General features: G+C 38.5%; 1 protein-coding gene and 1 pseudogene across 1 annotated transcript; both read right to left on the bottom strand.

Annotated features, from left to right (window-relative positions):
• Window positions 1–763: 763 nt before the first annotated feature.
• On the bottom strand, window positions 764–10,094 carry LOC110721805 (RRP12-like protein). The gene is made up of 5 exons (XM_021901002.1): window positions 9,874–10,094; window positions 2,834–2,934; window positions 2,655–2,731; window positions 1,849–1,989; window positions 764–1,513 (listed from the first exon to the last, which is right to left on the bottom strand). The coding sequence occupies exons 1-5, from the start codon at window positions 10,019–10,021 to the stop codon at window positions 946–948; spliced, it is 1,035 nt and encodes a 344-aa protein (XP_021756694.1). The 5' UTR covers window positions 10,022–10,094; the 3' UTR covers window positions 764–945.
• Window positions 10,095–13,575: 3,481 nt separating this feature from the next.
• On the bottom strand, window positions 13,576–20,801 carry LOC110721804 (annotated as a pseudogene).
• Window positions 20,802–22,342: the final 1,541 nt, after the last annotated feature.

Genomic DNA, 22,342 nt, shown 5'->3' with positions numbered 1-22,342 from the left:
AGCTTATTTTGGGTTTGCTTCTTTGTGAGATTGGAGCCGTTTCTTATTGGTAGCTTAGTCTTTCGGGGTGGCAGTTTAGGTTGTTTTAAAATTTTGGTGTTCACTGTACGTTTTGAGTCAGTCTTATTAATTCCTGTATTTCAAGTACTATATTGCATTTAAAGGGATGATTGAGATTGTATGCTCGTTGCCTTTTCTAATTTGTCTAAAAAAGATCAAATTGCTTAGCTTGTGCGTTTCAAGTATATTGCATTCTTGCTCGAGCTAGTCGGTATAAATCACTAATGTGGGGAAGAACTTTGAAATTATGTACCGGTATAAATCACTAATGTAGGGACATTTATATCCAGCATTGCTCACGAACACTTCGAGATAATTAGAACAGTTATAGTGAAGCAGAGTAGGGAAGAACTGAAATACTTGAATGACGAGAAAACGAAGATGATGAGAAATGACTTCTTAGGAGTACCATGAAATTTGAACTTAGTGAAGAAATCCAAAGTTTCATATTTTAACAAGGCATTTTAAAAACCTAATGACGTAATATCACTTAATGGATTACTGACTTCACAGCTGAATGAGTCGTATGATCACAAAACACAGTAGCTCAATCAGTATTGTGCTCCCATGAAAACATTAAACATTGCCCAGGACTTCAATATTTAATTAATTATACTGCACAAAATATAAAAATAAAATAAAGGAATAAATCAATTTATCATTGAATAAAATCATTCATTAATCAATTAATGACAAAAACAAATCATGAATTTACGTGACGTCAAAATTAGACTGCACTTCATTGTCGACTCATAAAATATGTGTACACTGTACAAGGGAGAAAAATAAAATAAATTCTTTTCAAAATTCCTATTTTTTTTCTATAAATAACACGAAAATTACAAAAAATTCATTAAAAGAATATTGAGCATTCTAAGCTATCTTTCATTTCTTATGAGCCTTTTTCACCTTGCTCTTCATGGAAAGTGCACTTGCAACACTCCCGCCTTCGAGCTTTTTCTTCAACTTAACAACACTACGCATACCCCTTCTAGCAGCAGCCCGGTGCTCAGGTCTACGGCTGAGCATCTTACGGTCCAGTGGCCAGTATGCATACGGCTCAAATTTGCCCTTCTTTTTCACATCTCCATGAGCCTTCTTACTAGCATACTCATTTCCAGTATAGGCCCATCCTGACTCAGATGTTTTTTTGCGCTTCTGGTCAGCCTTCTTTGATTTAGAAGAAACATAACTTCGAACATCAGTTTTATCTTCATCATATTCATAATTATCATCATAAGATTTTTCACTCTTGGGTTTTCCTTCCTCACGAATTATTAGTCGTCCATCCTCATCAAACTCGGGCTCATCTTCTGAATCAAGCTTCCTTTTCAGATTTCCAACAGAATGAATAGCTAGCCTTGTTTTACGCTGGTCCAGAAGATCAAGTGGTTCATCTTCTAGGTCAAGCGAGTCTCTTAATAAGCTCCTTCCAGACCTCGTTTTCCTTGACCTAAGAGAAATTTATTAAATTACGGTACAATGGTACATAAAAAGAATCTCTCTAAGTTAAAAATTATTTAAAATTATTCAAGAGAAACCCCAGTCCTCCATCCTCAGAAGCGGCAAACAGGTTGCAGTCATGTCTGGCTATATTCGAGTCTATTGAATATTAGGTATTATAGAATAAATGAATTTTGGCTGGGTCTTTCCAACTCAAGTAATTTGGGTATTGTTGTTTGTCAGGTCAAGAGAAACCAATTTAGTGCAGGCCGATAGAAAATAAACAGTGCATACTTCAGCACCTCATACATAAAAGATGAATTAGACTAATAAAATGCAAGATACCTTGACGAAGGCGCTTTTGATTTTAACTTGGAAGATAATCTGCTCCATCGACCAACAGATGTCCCAGCATCCATATCATCCCCATCAATAAACTCTTCATCAAAGTCAGAAAATATCTTTGTGTGACCCCATCCACTTTGCCTGCAAAGTACAGTCACACGCGTTAATCACAAGACAAGTTGGTATAGACCAACAGCGTCAAATAAAAAGTTGACCAATCATTACAATTCCTATTAAAGGAAAGAATGGTTACGTTCTCAACAATAACTATCATGCAATAACATCTACTCTATTCTTGTATCACTCTAGCTAGTACAGTAGTATTCATGTAAGATATGGGTATGTCTCAGTATCAAATTCAGCCATTTATAATTTCCATACTTTTGGTACAAAATGAAGTGTGAATTGTCCATACACAATAACATCTGCTACTATTGTTATTCTAGTAAGATCTCATATTACTGTGTTAGACAAGAGTATATGTCAAAGTAGAATATTCAGCCATTTTCAAATTTCCACGCTTTTGGTCCAAGTGTTTAGAATGTGACATAGGTACTTGAGGTGAAATGAAGCATCCAGGTGACATAATACTTGTTAGAGAAAGAGTGTACATAGCATTTGGCATTTCCCACATAACTTCTAATAATTTGCTTCAAGCTAGAGTTATGTTACACATGCATTTTCCAGAGAAGGATGAAAAATATAGCAATTGAAATTTCCCAAATATTGACAAGACATGTCAGAGTAAATTTCAACCCGTAAGCGCGCAAGCAATATGAAGAAAACAAAGGTGGAAAAACTTAAACCTGGACGTAGTTGCTTTTGACAGGTAGGAACTTGTCTCAGAATTGGCTGCCAACTTCCTTTCTTTCCGCTCTTTTATCTGGAAAGAACCAACAAGTAAGCAATCACAGACAAAAGAACAAACATCAGGTAATACACAGCAACTAAAAGAAAAGATTAAAAATTATATTCAACTTCGCACCTTGCGGATATTAGTAAGAAGTTTCATATGATCTTCTGGCATTACAGCTTTAATAGCATCAAGGCCACATTTCTTGACAAGCATCTCCAACAAGTGTTTAACTTAGCAATAGACGTGAAACCAAACTTATGAAGAGAGAGAGAGAGATGTTGATATAAGCTACTACAGTAATTCCTTTGATTTCGAAAGATCAATGTTGATACAATTCTCATCTGAAATATAAATGCTTTTGAAATAAGAAATTCCATTGAAACAAAAAAAATGAAGAGTTATAGTACATGGACTAAAAATCCAGCCAGATCCTCACTCCTCAAGGGACCCAAGGGTACAGTTATTAGATAGACAATTTCGATGGGGGTGAAAGGGAGGGCAGATGGCCTACTTTGCTAGCTTACGTGTACATATGAAGATGGAACTAGAGGAAAAGAGCTGGAGAGGATCCTAACAGCCCTATCTATCATAAATTCGAATGTACAGATCCAATATTTGACCCAATTACACTACCAATCTACTCCCTCCGTCCCATAATACTTGACACAGTTACCATTTTCGTCCGTCCCACAATACTTGACACGTTACTAAATATGGAATGGGACCACTAATAAAAAAAATACTCTTTTTGGGACCACAAACCCCAAAAACCAATTAAATCCTACATTTTCTCTCTCCTCACTACCCCCACTGTTTCGGGGTTTTCTGATGTCCTGCGGGAGAGTTACAATTCCGAGACTGGAACCGGACGCCTGTACCTGCAAAATAACGGAGACTCCTGAGAGCTCCGCCTCCAACGGTCAAGTTAGTACCTGATTAAGGAGTAATTAAAGCGGAAATTAAAGTAATAAGGTCTCTCTAGGTGAGAGTGTTTAATGTTGGTAATCTGCTTTGTTAGCGAGATCAGCCGGTTATTAGTGTGTTCCGTAACGTTTCTGTTCGGTTCTCCCTCCACTTAATGAGGATTAATTAAGTATTTATAGTCTTGAGAAGCGTGCCACTCTCTAGGTTTAGGGTAAACCTAGGGCTGACCGGGCCTCTAAACAGGATTGGGCCTTGTTGGCCGGTTTTCCCATTTGGCATGGGTGGACACGTGGCGTGTCTCAATTGGTCCGTAGAGGACGTATCTGTGATTGACACGTGGCAGGCTCCTATTGGCTTACATGAAGGACACGTGGCGGAACCTGGTTGGTCCACTTGTCAGACGGTGATTGGTGGATAAAAATCCCCTAATCATTTGCCCCTCACAGGTGGCACGTGACTGGTCACGTGTCACCTGTGACAGGTGCCGCACGGTGACAGGCGACGGCCTGCTACAGGTGTCACCTTGCAAATGGCCGAGAGATTTTCCCGCCCAAATTTTGAATTTGGAAGCGACCCTTCGCCTTCTCACTTTGCCTATATAAGGAAGTGCTGACTTCGGTCATTTTCACATTTGAGAACTTTGCGAGAACATTCGGACCCCTGAACTTGCTCTGACATTTCGGACCTTTTCTGCCTACCGCCTGTTCTGACAAGCCGACTGCACCGGATTTCCAGAACTTCATCAACCGTCACTCGTTCAGGTAACTCAGTTCTCTTACTCTTAATTTTCTTTTTATTTTTTGAAATGGCACCACGGAAGCACACGACACGACCTAAGTTAGTGATCAGCCGGTCACCGGGGACGGCTGAATCTAGGACTAGGAGTGCCGCCTGCCCTTTTCTGGACCCATCTTTGCCCTTTATACAAAGTCCGACTGTATCTGTGTCTATGCAGAACGTGATGGCCAGAACAAAAAAGACTGCTATGATCTCAAACTCGGACGGCTCCTCCCAAAGGGTGCTCATTAGTGAAACATCTGACCAGGCGCCAGATGTAGAAGTGAAACGAGGCGGCTGCCAAGCCGACAGTTCTGAGGGAGGGGTCAAGGTGGTCCCTTCCCATTTCACCGTTGATATGTCTAATTTTCCTCCTGCTCCTTCTAAGGGAGAGGAGGCGGGCCCCTCTGGGAGAGGGGAGGAGTCGTCCTCTTCGGACTCGTCAGAGGATGAGTCCGAGTCCAGCTCTTCTGGCCACGCTTCTCCAGGCTCAGAAGAAAGAAACAGCCGCCTACAAGAGGCGAGGCTTTCTCATGCAGTTGAGAAGGGGGACAATTGGGCGGAGCCGTCCGCCTCTTACAGAGAGGAAAACACCCCCTACTACTGCACGGTACCCCGGGGCCGGATCGCAGCCATGCAAGACAAAGTGGAGAGCTTTATAGCTAACCACAGAATGGGCCCCGACTTTCTAGTGTTTGTGCCGGATCCAGAAGACACTGTCGTCTGGCCGGCTGGTACCAGCTATGATGACGGCTGCTTTGGCTGCTATGTGGCGGCCATCAAAGCTGGACTGCGCTTCCCATTACATCCGGCTGTTCAGCGGATTTTAGATGGGTATGATTTGGGGTTATGGCAGTTAGCCCCCAACTCTTGGGTAAACGTACTCGGCTATGTGGCCGGGTGCGAAATGTACGGGGTGGAGCCAAGCTTTGAGGCTTTCGCCCACATGAACTATCTCAGCCGGACCCCTAAGTCGGGAGGTACCGGCTGGTATCAATTAACAAGCCATAGGGGCTACCTCATGACGAGAGGTAAGGCGAACAAATGGAAGGATTGGCGGAACACCTTCCTTATTATCGAGGGTTCAGACACGGAGCTGAACAAACGCTTTAACAAGTGGAATAGGGATCCGCCTCTTCTCGCAGGCGGCCGCAGCATGCCGCCTGTTCCCCCAAAGGCTAAAAAAGAGATCCTAGACAAAGGACTCTTCAAAGTAGAGACTAGGGTGAACTCTACTTCAGGGGTACGAGAGCAAGTACCCCTAAACTGCGTCCCGAGCTTCAAGTGGCTCTATGACGAGTACTTTTTGGCCGCCTGTGGCCTCAGCAGTCGGTGCTCTAGAGGTAGCCGGCCTGACAAATACTCTGTTTTTTCACGCCTTGTTTACTTGGGATCTTTACTAACTTTGCTGTTTATTTTTTTGCAGCTGACGCCATGAGTAAAATAACAGCATCCAAGACTGCGGCGGCCATGTTGCGGGCCTCTCTCATGCAACAGTCTTGTACCGACTCCCCCAACAAGGGGGCACCCTTGGTAGGCTTCGAAACTTCCTCTTTTAGGAGTTGTCTTATGCATATACTAACTCTTTTTTTTTTTTTTTTTTTTTTTTTTTTTTTTTTTTTTTTCAGTCGGGCACTCCAAGAGCTTCTTCCTCGCAACAGCCGGACCCCAAGGCCCGGAGGACGACTGTTGCAAGCTCTCCTGGGTCTTCCAGGAAAACAGTGGCGGCTGAGAAGCAGCCGGCCACTTCTTCTAAAACCCCGGCGGGGCCGCCTAGAAGTATGGACAATTACTTGTAAAAACTTTTACACTTGCTTCCTTCTTGACTAGGTCTAACTTGCTTTTTTACGCTTGATGCAGCCGGCACTCAGGGGCTTGACTTGGTAGAGGTAGCCAAGTCCATGATCAAAGTAGTTCCTCCATCTGAAAGGGAGACGGTCAGGGGTGTCGGCACCCTTGACCTTGATGGGATTGCAGGGGTCCTTGCTGAGGTATACTCTTTTGAGTATTTGAATTCCAGGACGCCTGTTATCTTTTTTGTTTGGAAACTGACGCCTGTTGTTTTTTTGTACTTAGGCCCTGCTCCGAGTTAACGGCCTTCGCAAGCCGCTTGATCGGAAGAACAAAGAGGTAAAGGCTGCAAAAGCTATGGCCGCCTCTGACTGTGACAAGGCAATGTTTCAAATTGCCCAAAATGAAGTACTGACCATTGATATTCTTTATTATCAGGCGCAGGCTACCGCCGCTGTTCGGGCTCAGTTAGAGGCGGCCCAGAAGAAGAATGACGAGCTGGAGGCGACCATCACAAATCTTAAGGCCGAGCTGAAACCTCTTCGCCAAAAAATGTACTCTTACGAAGCCATGGAGAAATCCTTCCTGGTGAGCCAAGAGAAGAGTCTTACCCAAGAGCTCTCGGAAAAGGCCGAGCAAGAGAAGAAAGAGCTCGTCCGGGAGATGATGGAAGACTCCGCTCAAATCCAGCGCATGACCTGGGGCCGCCTCTTCCCCAATGCCGACTTTGCCTCTTGGGAAAGAACGTACCGCCAGTGTTCGGAAACATATAATCAAGAGATCCTGGCGGCTGCTGAAGAAGAGGCGTTGGGAGAAGCGGAGGAGGAGGAGGAGCCGGTTGTGGCGCTTGTGCCACTTGGGGGTAAGGCATCAAAAGAGGATGCAGCTGAAGCCGAGTCCAGCAAGAAGAGTGCTGACCAGGCGGCAGCTGCTAATACTGAACTGCCCCCTTCTTAAGCTTAATGTATTTTATCCACGGCCTGCGTGCCGTTTGCTTTGTATTTACCCGGCCAGGGGGCCGGGGCTTTGAATATTTTGCTGGTCTTTAATGACCGGCTTATTTTTAATGAATTTTTGTTTTGCTTCAAATTTGTCCAAGTATTCCATATCTAATATCCCATTGTTTACTAGACCGACTGTTGTACATGGCCGAACGTTGCAGACAGGTACGGATAGTTAGTACGCCGCCTATGCCCATGGACGACTGGTTGTTTGTTTCCAGGATAGACGATCAGTCGACCATTTATTCAATCGGTATTCGAACTATTTTGTCTGGATCCTTTTTAGGCAGGCGTGCCTGTCTTTTTGTAATTTTAACCAAGTAGGAAAGTGGTCTGACCAAGTAAATAGAGTATTACCTAGTCGCCAAGGAATTTAGTAAAGATAACAAGCGGCGGGTACCGGTTGTTTCCCTTTATTGCCAATGTTGTTGGCTTTTAACTCATAATTTGTTAACTTAGCAAGAGTAGTGGTTGAGAGCCCCTGTTTGTTAAAAAACAGGCGGACGACTCAAAACTTTTTAGGCTCCATACTAAGTTTGAGTGACTATTAAGTTAACATAGGAGTTACTTAGTCTTCGTCACAATCTAGATTGAGTAGTAGAGGTACCAGGCGGCGGAGGCCGGCTAGACCCCTTGATTCGCCAATGTTTGTTGGCTATTAACTCAATAGGTACCCCCTGCATTTATCCCAAGTAATACGGGCGGTCATCTGACTCAGATGTCAACTGCTACCACTGGTTTGGTTAGTGATAGAGTTATCCTTGTCTCAAAAACGGCTACGTGGTTGCCCTTGGGGACAGTCGTATAGGTGCCGTGTAATTAGTTTATAGAACAATGTTCCACCCAAAAGGGAGCTGCTCTCTGCGACGAATTTCATCCGGAGGGATGCCGTCGGACGCCTGCTATGATGTTGGGACAGGTCGTATTAGTTTTGTAGATTTGATCAGTTGGCTTAGCGCCTGGTCTGATCATTCGGCCTGTGGCCTTGGTAAGTTCTTGGTGAACGTAGGTGCTAAGTAAAAGAAGGGTAGCCGCCTGTTAGGCACAGGGTCGGCCAGGCCCTAATCTTTTTAGCTAAGTATTGTGAGTAAAATACTCAATGGAGAGTAGCCGACTGTAAAGGTACAGACGGCATGCCCCTCTGAAGATAGAGTGAAAAACTCAATGGAGAGTAGCCGACTGTAAAGGTACAGACGGCATGCCCCTCGTAATACAAAATTGAATAGTAAGTGCAAACTTTTATTAAGTAGCTCTTTACTTTACATCATTCAGAAGAAATATTTTTTAAGATTATCTACATTCCAAGTTCGAGGCAACGGTTGTCCGTCTGGTGTTTCCAGACGGTAGGTACCGTCCCTGACTTCCTCATAGATTCGGTAGGGTCCTTCCCAGTTGGGAGTTAGTTTGCCAGACTCATTAGCCCTACCAACTGCTTCCATTTTTCTAAGTACAAAGTCCCCTACTTTGAGTGGACGCCTGTGTACTTTTTTGTTGTATGATCTAGTCATTCTCAGGCGATAGATCTCATGGCGCAAGACAGCATTGCCCCTCTTTTCAGGAAGTGAGTCTAATGCCAGGTGCATGGCTTCCCAGTTTGCCTCTTCGTCATATAGCATTACTCGAAGAGTCGGCTCGTAGTGTTCTATTGGAAGAACAGCTTCCGCACCGTAAGTTAGGAGGAATGGAGTTTCTCCAGTCGCCCCTTTTTCAGTCGTCCTAATGGCCCAGAGAACATGTGGTAGTTCATCCGCCCATAGGCCGCCTGCTCGTTCAATCTTTTTCTTGAGACCGTCTGAGATGATTTTATTAAAGGCTTCTACCTGGCCGTTTGCTTGTGGACGGCCGACAGATGCAAAGTAGTTTGCAATTCCTTGGTCTCCCAACCAGCTTTTGAGAACAGGCGACTCAAATTGGGGACCATTATCAAAAACCATAGACATGGGAACCCCGAACCGAGTGATGACATTTTTCCAAATGAATGAAATTACATCTTTCGTCTTGATTCCCTTTACAGCCTCCGCCTCTACCCATTTAGTGAAGTAGTCAACGGCAACAAGTATGTACCTTCTGCTGCCTGTAGCAGGCGTATATGGACCCAGAGACTGGTCACGTGTCACCTGTCACCGTGCGGCACCTGTCACAGGTGGCACGTGACTGGTCACGTGTCACCTGTGACAGGTGCCGCACGGTGACAGGCGACGGCCTGCTACAGGTGTCACCTTGCAAATGGCCGAGATTTTCCCGCCCAAATTTTGAATTTGGAAGCGACCCTTCGCCTTCTCACTTTGCCTATATAAGGAAGTGCTGACTTCGGTCATTTTCACATTTGAGAACTTTGCGAGAACATTCGGACCCCTGAACTTGTTGTTTTCTTAAACTACGTGTCCACCCCAACGTCCCAAGTATTATGGGACGGAGGGAGTACAACAGCCAGGGTTAGGAGAAAGAAGGATAAGTTCAGTGTCTTTTCTAGTTAAACCTAAGGGCATATACTACCGCTGACCAACTAAAGCTAGTTGAGACAACGAGCTAATTTCAGAGTTAGCAGATACCTAGAATGAATGAAAAAGAAAAAACAAGACAAAGTAATAGTACCAAGAACACAAGCACATGACTCACAAGCGCTAAAAAAGGCTGAAAGGAAATGAAAGTCTCATAGCAACAGTAGGCCACAAACCTTAGCTTTGAAATGCTTCATGGAGTCATCCTGCCGTACTAAAATACCTTCAACCATGCCCTTCAAGTAAATTTGCAGGATCTCAGATTGTGATTTTGCAACCAAAACCTTAAGTAGACCCAAATTAGCCTGAAGCAACACAATCATTCAAAATAAATATCCCTACGAATCAAATTACCGAAAAAAAAAAAAAAAAAAAAAAAAAAAAAAAACAATGGTCAAACAGTTTAAATGGTCAGTTAAACAGGACATACTTTGATGATCTCTTTATCCTCCCTCTTAAGAAATAAAAGTGAGGAGGTAAACAGATTCCATGTAGTAGAAAGACAATCGGAAAATTCATAAGCCAAGCGAGCCAACCCTTTCACAGTTGCACTGATCATATGCGAACTATCGCTGGCAAGGCCTGCTGCTACCTGTTCAAATGAAAGAGCCCTAAAATCATTTCGAAGTAATATAGGAAAACAAGTCTATTTTTTAGGCAGATATATGTCAAAGTGTAATTTATGAAAAATTGTAATTTTCCTTTACCACACAACTCTCCCTTTTTCACAACTCACTACTCATTTCTCCCTAGAAACTTCTGCCCTACACATTTTTAAAAAAAATTATTTTGATATACCTTCCAAAAATGTCGAAATATTACCCACGAAAATTACATACACAGTATTCACATTAAACCCTTCTCTATTTAATAGTTCAATATCATACTCTTATTGATAATTTCATAAGAGAAGTCAGGCTGAGATCTATGCAAAAGCACTGCAGGTGGAGACCATGTTTAGGATTGAAGGATTTGAAGAAAGTAGAATATTTTGAAAAGGATAAATAAAATGGCAGTTGTAGATATTGAAGGGGGGAAAGGGCATTTTACTGAAAGTTAAGGATTGATTAGATCAATTGAGATTTTTTTTCCTGCTTTTGCTGCATTGTTATTATCTTGATTTCATTATTTATTTATTTTTGTAACATGTATTAAAGTTAAATACGACTTTTTCTATTTAAAAAAACAAAAGTAATAATTAAAAAAAAGAATCAAGCCGAGCCCCATCGGTTCTGCAACCAGTTCAATATATTAAACCCGATTTGGCTGGTTCCGAGACTGGTTCCAAATTTTCAGACCCGGCCCTGACCGTTTACCCCAAGCAAATACTTCAATAGAGCGGATCATAAGATGAAACTAGCCATATGGTGAGTATAAAACAAAATAAAAACAAAATGAGGTACTCCAAAAAATGATAAGAGTAGCCTTTCAAAAAAAAAAGAAAAAAAAATGATAAGAGTAGCAGCGAAACTACATACGTTATCAAAGACTTGGAGTAAGTTCTTCTTTTTCCCTCCCTGCTCCTCCTTTTTCCCTCCCCTCTCCTCATCACAAGCATGACCAATCTGGACTAGAATATCATAAGCCCGATTTCTGGTTTTCTTATTAACCTGCAAATAATTTCAAAATTGGCATTCAACCTACGAATTCTACTTGAGAAAATGACTGAACAAAAGTGCGAAGATACTAGGAAGATATGCCATCAGGAAAAAGCAAAAATTATACTCCCTCCGGATTTTTTAAGTGAAGTGTTTCTCATGTGCACGTATGCCAATGCAAAAATTAAATAAAAAAATATCTAACTCGACACAAACTAAACGGGTTAGGTTTGGGTTGAAATTTTCAACCCGAAACCGACATGCATAACCCGATTATATAAATGGGTTGAACGATAACTCGTTAACCCGTACCCAATACGCTTAACTCAATTATTAAGTAGTTAAAAAAAGTGAAATTTTTTATTCTTAACTTGTAGTTTTGTAAAAAGCCTTGGCGCCAATCATAAATTTTGGTAACTTTTTGGGGGTTTAATTAGGTAGTCAAATTAAAAAATTTAACTTTTCAACATCTAACATTTCCACTTTAGACTTACTTTTAGAGGGTTTTAGAGACCTAGCTTAGTGTCTTACCCTTAGTCTTATTTAACATTTTCACCTACCTTCAGTTCATCAATTCTCACGCCATCTTCCACCTCCTTCAAGCTTAAATGAAGCAAGCGCAATTAAGCAAACTCAACCATATATGTAAATTAATTTCATGGATAGGAAATTAAGGGAATTTGATAACTAATGCATGTTTTAGTAGTTGACAGTTTGTAATTTTGAAGGTTGGGACAATTCTTATGTATTGGTTTTGTTGCTAAAACCACTTTAATTTTTGACAGTATGTTGAATATTAATTAATTTATTATATATTATGTGGGTAAAAGGTTACCCGGATAACCTGTTTAATAAACGAGTTAGGTTTGGATCAAGGGTTATCAACCCGTTTAATAAACGGGTTATGTTTGGGTCAAGGGTTTTTCAACCCGTTTAACATTGACACGAACACAAACCCGACACGACACGACCCGTTTGACAGCCCTAGTTGGAAGTAAACCACTATTTCAAACTTCTTATTACCAAACACTTCTAAAGAGCTTATTGCAGCAGTCAAACCACTAGTGAGGCACAAAATGCTTTTTTTTTTTTTTTTTTTTTTTTTTGCTGAGTTCGCTTACCAAACACCCCCTAAAATATGTTATTAGCTTTTCTAATTTGCATGAAAATACTCAAATAGTTTTAGATACTTTGATTTTTGCACACATCGTGTGCATGAAAGCAAATTAGTATAAAGTTAACAGTTGTCAAAAGTTTCAGAACAATTTTCCAAGTTCTCATACCTCAGCCAGGATAATTCACATAAAATTATGAGCAAAGCAAAACTAGAAAAATTTAAATTAAAAAAAGTAATAATAATAATTTTCAAATGGTCAAACCCACAAACAAAAATGAGAAAGGTTTTGTGGAACGAATGGAAATTATTATAGTAAATATAAAAAAAAAAATAGGAAAAAAAATCAGAACAAAGTAAAGACCATGAAAAAATTTTAATTCCAAAAATGCAATTTCATAAAAAAAAAACATACCTCTTTCAGCGCAAGTACAATTTCAACTATGAAAGGACTGATTTTACCCCATCCTGCTTCATCCTATGGAATAAAAATAGAGTAAAAAAAAGATAAATTATTTGATAAATATAATTTAGTCCATCAATCTCCAAAGTTTCTTCACATGTGGGTTCAGCATGGAGAATAATACTGGTAAAATCAAAGTACCAGAAGTGAATAGAAAGGGGAAAAAAAAAAAGTAAAGTGAAAGTAGTGAGAAGGAAAGAAAAAAAGGATTTGGAGAGGATACATATAAATTATTATGGGATTGTCATCTTCAACCCAAATTGTAGTATTATAGAATTTGGACAACCGATCAAGGAAAATGTGAAGTAAATCGAGGATGAAGGGGATACATATAGCTAGCATGTAGAGTTTAAGGAAAACAAATCAAACCTTGATCACATGGACAATAACAAAATACAAACAGTCAAGCCTATGACGTTTGGCTGAGAAATGGCATTTAGAGTGCACTTCAATCATCAACTTGCGAACTTCTTCAATCTTCCTCGAGATAAACCCATCCAAATTCTACCAGCAAACCCAAGTCAAATGAACAGTTTAAAAACTGACTAGAAAAAGATCTTTATATAGCGAAAAAAATGAACTTTCATTCTAAACAATTACAAACTCAGCTTACGTCAATCGTAAAAATAGTAAATAGAAGTAGAAATAAATTATCTCCCTATTAATCAGAAACAAATGCTAAAAAGCATCATATACCTCCTAGCCAATGATAAACCCACTTCAAAACGCTTATTAACGGGCACTTTTCATTTTTGAAGCATAAAATCCTCAATATTGTTGTGGCAGATTGAATAAATTAAATCTGTAAAGAGATTAAATTCACCTTGAGAATCATTGACAGAACCTTGTACGCCTTCTTTTGGATCAAGCTATCGCTCATTATATCAAAGATGCATCAGACATACCTCACAACCAAATCTCAAAGAAAACTACAGTGAATATAATGAAATGATCAAATGATCATATATATTGGTGAATCACAAACCTCCAGTGCTGGAATTATGGTGGAAAACATGATATCAGTATCCTGAGGACCCAAACCAGGCAAAAGTGAAACAGCCAGATCAAAATGCTGAGCTCTGCCAGTATAAAAAGAAGAAATGAGGAATTATCATTATAAACATAGATGAAACCGTGAACATAACACACTGGTAGGAGCAAACAGGGGAAATTCACCTTTTGGCTTTAACAGAAAAGACTTCCAAAAAAAAAAAAAAAAAAAAAGACACACTACTCACAGAAAAGACAAGTAACACACCTCTTGCAAGAAAATGAATTATCACCGGATGAAAAGTCAGTCTCCATTGAATCTCTTTTATTACCATCATCAGTGACCTTCAAAAGTTGTTTCATTTCTTTCCTAAGTAATTTTGACACGGTATTTTCACCCGCTATTGATGCGAATTCACCTACTGTAGACTAGAATCAAACCAAAGCTAATGTAAGTTTCGAGAAGCATAAAAAAATTATAAGCAAACAAATTAAAGAGCAATGCATACTTGCATAAATCATTTGGTATACCAAGACTGGACTATAGTTTGTACCACAAATCAATTATTACTGGTCCAAGAAAGAAAGTCTAACTTCAAGAAGAGGACTCTAGGCTCCAATTACTTCAAAAGAAGGCATCACTATCCTTAGAAAACATATGAACCCATGAGGAGAATGGCAGCAGTATAAAGCAGATTAATATGTTTTTCTTTACAAGTTAAAAATATAAAAAGTGAACTATCACTCATCAGTTAAGAACCGGCAGAGTCAAGTGAAGCAGCCAGCAACCCATAGGGCCATAGTAGACAGTTAATTTGACAAGGAAAGTTGGGAAAAATTAATCCAATAACCCATAATTTCCCACTTCCCAGCATTTATACCAATTTTTATTAGATTTATCCTAATACTGATGAAAACATCTAGGATCTGAATTCTAATTTTGCTTACAACATTAAAGTTATCACTGCTTTAACACAACCATGGAATTAAAACTCGGCCGTTCCGTTATATAACGGCCGTTATGTAACAGATTTTGGATTTTCCATTCCGCAAAACCCCGTTATATAACGCCGCGACAAAAATCACATCTTTCACCCCGCGTCATCCGTTCTGTAACGGTGACTCGCCACGTTAGGACGTTTTTTAACCCATTACATCCGTTTAATATATTAGAAATTGATTATATAGTTTATAAAACATGATATTTAGTATTTTTTATTCACCAAACATGTTACCTGCTTTCATTTTGATAGATATGGTTATTTTATGTTCAAAGAATACATTTTTAACTTAAAGACTATAAACACCACTTAATCCATTAATGTGAATTTATTCAAAAAATTCACACCGCGCTTGCCGCGATCCGTTATATTCGTCCATTACAAGCCGTTCCCGCGACAACGCGACCGTTACCGCGATCGCGACCGCATCCGCAATTTTTTTCTATGAACACAACACTGAAATGCAAGTCAGTATACCTCAATATTAACAATGTGTTCGGGACCCAATTTAATAGGAAAATAGAGAAGTAAACCTATGGAAATCTGTGCAACAGTAAAACCAGAGGAATACATGGAATTTTCAATGTTAACTTGTTTGGTTTGTTATCATGGAAAACTGTGGAAAATTGAGTATCCCTCAGCTATGGTATTGATTGGCTTAGTTTTCCATAGTTATTCCAACACTTTTGAAGGAAAAAAAATGGGAAACTAAAAGATTTTATCACATTGGCTTAGATTTACACCTCCAAACCTTCTCACAACCAAACATTGTAAAACTAAAAAATTCTCAGAAACATACACATTCACTCAGATTTCCTCATTAAAGCTTGATCCCCTAAAACACTGGCATGGAGTTAGTCATTGAGGCAGAATGAATTTTTCAAGCAGGCAAGGGGAATGGAGAGGAGAGAGACATATAAACCCTAAGGGAGACAGAAAATGAAATTCACAAATCCACAAGATAAAGGGATCAAATGAAATTCTAATAGATGCTTCACATACATAAAGGTTCAACAACTCTTTTACTGAACATCACAGAAACACAAATTCACTAGTACGTGAGGCAGGACACCCTCTTAATACAGTTCCAACGCATAACAATTTTCGCTACATTATTTAGCGGACAATATATAAAAGGCACGCCTAGGCGGTAGGGGTCAAACACCTTTTTTCTCTAGGCGAGGTGATTTCAATGAAGCTCACCTAGACGCAATGAGGCGCACGACTTTGCCACCGAATATTTTATTTCTATCAAGTGTGCTTCAACTCAATGGGGTACAAAAAGGCACAAAATGATCCCTATAGCCTCAGTGCACATTTGAGTTTTTTTTTTTTTAAATTTTTTATAGATTGTTAAGGACATCAAGGGTATTGACTAGGGGTAGTGGAATCTTAATTAAGAGGTGGTGATTGAAGGTGGAGGAAGAGATGGGAAATTATACACTCACTTTGGGAAAGATACAAAGGTAATCAGGCTGCGCTGTGCTCACAAAGCCCATCATACCTAATTGTGGCTGAGCATTGAATTATAATTGAAACAAAATCAGTCAATCTATTGAAACAAAATCGGTCAATCTATATAGACCAACAACTTGACAGTACAGAACCTTTTTTTGTCTAGATAGCATGACAATGCAAAAAAATAAAAATAAAAAAATAAATAAATAAACTGGAGCAAGAAAAAAAAATCATAAACATATACCTGCAACATTCCACAGGGTTGATATTGAATAATTATATAATAAAGAAAACCAATCGACATGAGTTATGACAAACGAAAATGAAGTCAATCTACCCGAATCAGCAAGCAGACACAGCTAACACTATATAACAGATAGAAACTAAAAACTGTAGCACGAAAAAGAACATAGAAAAGTACCAGCAAGCTTCCACCAGGATCATTTGTGGAGTTCAGGAAAGCATTGAATAAAACTAGCAAGAAATTACGAGCAGAAGATCTCAGCACACCCAAATTAGCTGAAGCCACCTCTTGATTGTAAAAACCAATAGCTCTCTCAGTGGGAGCATTTAGTTTATCACTGGGTACATAATTGTTTCCTTCTAGAATACACTTATTCTGTTGAATGAGGATTTGCAAACTGGAGCAAATAATTCCTTGAAGGTCAGGCTCTTTATACAAAGCATTGCATAAAACTTCCTCAAGAAGTTTGAAGCTTTCAGCAGTGTCCAAAGGGTAATTGCAAAATGAAGGCAATAAGGCCCACACTTGGTATACAATCCTGTCGGTATATCTTGATGCCTGGACTTGCCCCTCTAACTTAAGCTGGTAAAGTACTTTAGTTTATCAATGATACTAGAAAAATGTATACAATATTGGTGAAAATTATGTAGAGTATTTATGAAGGCTAAGTAGCAAGACTAAAAGTACCTTTTTAGATTTTTGCTTGAGGTTTTCAATCGTACCCAGCAATGACTCGACATAGAACCTCAAACGTGCACCAACTGTATACTGTTTTAGAATTGGGAAAAGCCAACCATTGATATCAGACAGAGTGTCAGCTTCCAAATTCAGTGGCAAAATGCGTAAAAAGACTTCAGGTCCCACTGCCCCAAGTGCTGATCCAATGCAATCTTGCAGCTGAACATGAGAACAAGCATAACAAGTCAAAGAGGTAGATTGAAGGTAAGAAAACATTAAATAGAAGGGGAAAGGAAAAGGGAAGGGAAAGTATTGCTATGACACAGTTTCCATAAAGCATTAGTTGCATTTGCCATATCCATATCAATCTTTAGACTCTGAAAAAGGATATAAAGTTTGAGTAATTGTGTACACTACAGCACAAACAATCAAACCATATACAACAATTTGTCGGGAAAACCAGGCATTCTTGGGAGGATGGCAGAGGTAAACACAGCATTTTGGGGTCAAAGAATTTCTTACCCAGTTGAATTTCAGTTAGGACCACATCCAAGACAAGAGTGGTAACAATCAAATCATGAAATTTCAAAAAAGATCATTGCATGAGGAACTTTTCTTGATAAGAGGGAAACCGCTCACATTGAAAAAGCAACACTTTCTAATTATGTGGTGAAGTCAGCAGGCCTTACTAGGACACTTAGCAGATAAAATTGGATTTTAATAATAAGGATATAAGATAAGATAGCAAATGCTTTGGGCAAGAACCATTGATAGCTTGCAAAATAATGAAGTATGTAAAAACATTTGCCTGAGATTTCATGATGATACAAAAATTTTCTCAGCTTTCTATTCTGATCAATTAGGATATTGCGAACAACGATGATCCTGACTGTAAATATATGACATCCCTCTTTATACCTTGTTTGAGGAAAGCTTCAGCAGAACAGAATACAATATGAAAGTGACTAAAATGGAATCACCAACTTTCACGGGGATTGAGCTATAAGTGAAAAGGCAACCTGTTTCCTCTCTGGGAAATCCTCCTCGCTTTCCTTTTCAATGCTTGCCAAGCTCTCCAGGCTGCCACTTAGGAGGACAGAAGAAAAAGTACCTAAAAACAGTAACCCAAAAAAAAATACACCCTACATGAGATAGAATGTAGGTAAAGAAAGCAGCCTCTGAAAGTCTGAAATAAGCACATCTTTATGATTACCTAGTTTGTCAAACATCAAAGAGACAATCTGGAAGGCCATGTCCCACTCGCTACGATATCTGTTGTCGAGCAAACTTCCAATAGTAGCACAAATTTTCTCAATAGTAGACGGTGCAGACTTTCTGTTGTTGAAGTCTAAATTACTGTTTGCTCGGTCAACACCTTTCATTATTAGGTCTTCATCAACACAAGCTTGTATCAGATTCTTTAATGACTCGGTCGCAGCAAATTTAGCTTCCTCAAACCCAGATCCAAAAATATCTGCCAGGTAGGCCAGTAGAATGCCAAAAAACAGAATGGTAAAATATCAGTGAAATAATTTTGCTTGACATGCAGAAATATGGAAGAGGGAGAAAAAACAACCTTCCAAAGCATTTAGTACAAGTGGAAGCTTATCAACGCAGATCTGCCTGTTGAGATTGTAAACTTTCCTCATTCCGACATCCAACAGACGAGCAGTAAAATTCATGCCATCAGCTGACGTTTCATCCACTGGAACTGAAGTAGCCAAAGTGCTTAGAAGGTCTACCAAATCTTCAGGTTTAACTTCCACACTAGGGTCAAGGCAAAGGACATTCAAACTATCTGTTATACGCCTTGTGACAAGGGGCTTACGCACTCCCAATAGGGTTTTGTAGTACTTCAGGATGGATGTTTTGTATTTCATAGAAATATAAGGCAGACAATCTTTAAGAGCCTCAAGGACATGCAAAATCTCCTGGGCTATCTCAACAGGGGCACCTTTTGATGCTCCAGCAAGAAGCACCAATTTCTGAAACATGCTAGTGAATCCTTCACTTGCAGGTGCCAACAGTGGACATCTCTGGAAGCTTTGTAATACATCTCGAATACAAATATGCGATTGCTTCCTCACCTTTACAGTTCAAAGAAATAATTCTATCAAAAAAAAACTTACATCTACATATTCTAGGGACTGACATGAATACACCAATAGTAACCGAATAAGGTCATGACATAGGATGATTCTCTCCACCAACACTAATGAGAAAATTAATGCTGATCATTAACTAAACCCCAGGCCAAAGTAAGATTATGTGTCACATGAAAAAAAAAAACTTACTGATTGTACAAGATATTTGGTCATTAAAAGAAATACATTTTATGCGTTATGACACACACATACTACCTTTTAAGTTTTAATTTTCAAGCTTCCTAAAAGAAGAAGGCCATTTGGTTACTAAATCCTATGCAAATTTTAAGCTCCTCAACATCAAGACATTGGTAGCGATTGCAGCAATCCAGTAATTTAAAGCTTCACCTCACCCCCAATCTAATTTTCGGATACAACAAAGGCACTTCTGCACTGCACAGAGATTGCAGCAATCCAGTCTAACTTTCTCCTCCTTCCAATCATAATCTTTTTTATATTTCTTTTTTGTTCCGAAACAGTAAACAGTTACGTGCAATCAAATGACACGCTCAATAAATTTAGCAATGCCGGAATTTAACATCAGAACAAGAGCATGATAAATAAAATCATCAAGCAAACCACACGCACCAACTAAACATAATTTGAGAGCTTAAACATTATTAAAGCAGTATTTTTCAACACCATTTGATGTTAAATTTCCTAATTCAACAGAACAGATAAAAACTAATTAATTGATCAATTAATTAAGCAACAAAAATCCAACCTTCAAAATTAACAACACATAAATACGCAAATGTCGTACCTTACTATCCGCATGAGTGACGAAACCAAGAAGAAATCCATAATACTAACTAACATCAGACCAAATTAAAGAATCCCTAATAATCAGCAACCCAGAAACACAGCTCAACCCAGCCACAACACTATCCGTCGACAAACAACTACCGCCTCGTAAAACCCTAATCAACAAATCCAACAACAACTTCTTCCTCGTCCTAAGACTCCCAACAGGAATTCTCGGCATAATCAAACTCATCAAAGTAAGAAGTGCCTCAACATTGTGGTTGGGTGACGTGGAGGAAGAATCAGAGGAGACACAAAGTCGGTCAAGGGAAGAAATAATGGAACCAAAGTAAGCAGCAGGTAATAGAGGAACGTTGTTGTCTTTGAGACCTTGCGACATTGTTCCGATAACATTGCAGAGATTGAGGTGTTGTTCGTTGCTGGATTTTCCGAATTGAGAGATGATTGAGGTGCAGAAATCTTCATTTTGTCCTTCAATTGGGTCGAATTGTTGAAGGTCTAAACCTTCAATTTCCATATCCATGGCGGATGAAATTGGGGAAGGAAACGGTGTTAAACCCTAGAATGGATGAAATGCTAGAGTTTTGGAAGGGTTTAGGCGTCGCACTGCATTGTGTTTGGTTGCGACTGTGGTTAGTCACTACTCACTATGAGCTGCGACCTTCCCGATAGAGGTATTTTTGGAAAACATTCGGAAATCAAATAATTATAAATCTTAGATGAAAAAATTGTGCATCGCATAAACTTCCATCTAGTAACATAATACTAAAATAGACATCGGGAATGACACGTGTCACTTTCTGATACTAACTTTTCCCTCCAAAACTCCCCCTCTCCTTTTGGCCAAAAATCTTTTATTTGTAGAATATTTGTATAATACAACTATAATAACATTGTTCCAAATCTTATGTATTATCTGTACATAAAATGTATTTCTTTTTATTTCGTGTTCTTAATTCTTCCATACACAGTTACCGAAAGTATTATTTCAATTCTTTTTAAATTATAGAAAAAGTGAGTCATTGGTTCATATACAAGATACAATCATTACTGCCTGAACATCTTTTGGACAGAGTATTATTGAATTTTGCCCAAAAAGTAATAATAAAATTGATTCATATAATTGATATTATAGAAATTACTTTAAAACATCACTTTAATTTTTTTTCAAATACCTCTAATATTTTATTTCTTAGACTAATGGAGTATTAAATAAGACTATGAAATAAATGTTGTGTTCGACAGCTATATCACATGTCTAGTTCTAGGAAAATATATATCAATCAATTTTTTTGTTATTACATGATTAAATAAATTAATATCTTAGTAAATACAAAAAAAAAATTATTCTCTTCTGCTGAAATATCTGATTGATATAATAAATTTATTACATTCGACATTATAAATAAGTTGCATAGTAAAAGATATGTCGGACGTAGTGACAAGTGACATCTTCTTGTGTATCCTTTTTTTTTCGATAAATAGCTATAATCTACAAATAAACTTTTTAAGGCAATAAACAAACAATAATTATTGTATAGCTTCAAACACAATTTTATATAATAACAAAGAGCGACGATATCATGTTCATGTAGAGCATCAATTCATAAACAGAAAATGTACTATTAATAATATAGGTTAGTGTTGCCTAATTGTGGATTATTATTGCCTTTAATGGTCTGAGTAGTATTTATTTCTATTGAAATTATTTTATTAGATATAAAGGTGATATATTATTTGTAATTTATATATATATGTATGTTGTGCTAATAGTTTTACTGTAGATTTTATTCTATTATTTGATTAATATTTTCATGTTTATTAAAGGGCATTTATAAATAAGTCTTTAGTCATATAGTCACTAGATTGTATAGTTATATTGGGATCATTAACGTAATATAATGTGATACTACTTTTAAATATTAACAATACAACTAATCAACAATAAATTTTTTTTTCTCAATAGAAATTTTAATAATTTTTCCTTATTATTACTTTTCTATATGCATTGCATTTGTTTAATACATATGAGTTGCCTCATTTTTATATTATATCACAATTAATTATGGGAAAAAGATTATTACTTGTGTAAAACAAAAATATTACTACAATGCATCGCACAGGCACTAATCTAGTTACTTAATAATTAATTGCTTACTACTCCGTATTTCTTATTAGTTAGTTTATTA

The sequence above is a fragment of the Chenopodium quinoa genome, unplaced genomic scaffold (assembly GCF_001683475.1).
Source record: "Chenopodium quinoa cultivar QQ74 unplaced genomic scaffold, ASM168347v1, whole genome shotgun sequence".
Lineage (NCBI taxonomy): Eukaryota > Viridiplantae > Streptophyta > Magnoliopsida > Caryophyllales > Amaranthaceae > Chenopodium > Chenopodium quinoa.
This window is presented reverse-complemented; position numbering and strand designations above follow the sequence as displayed.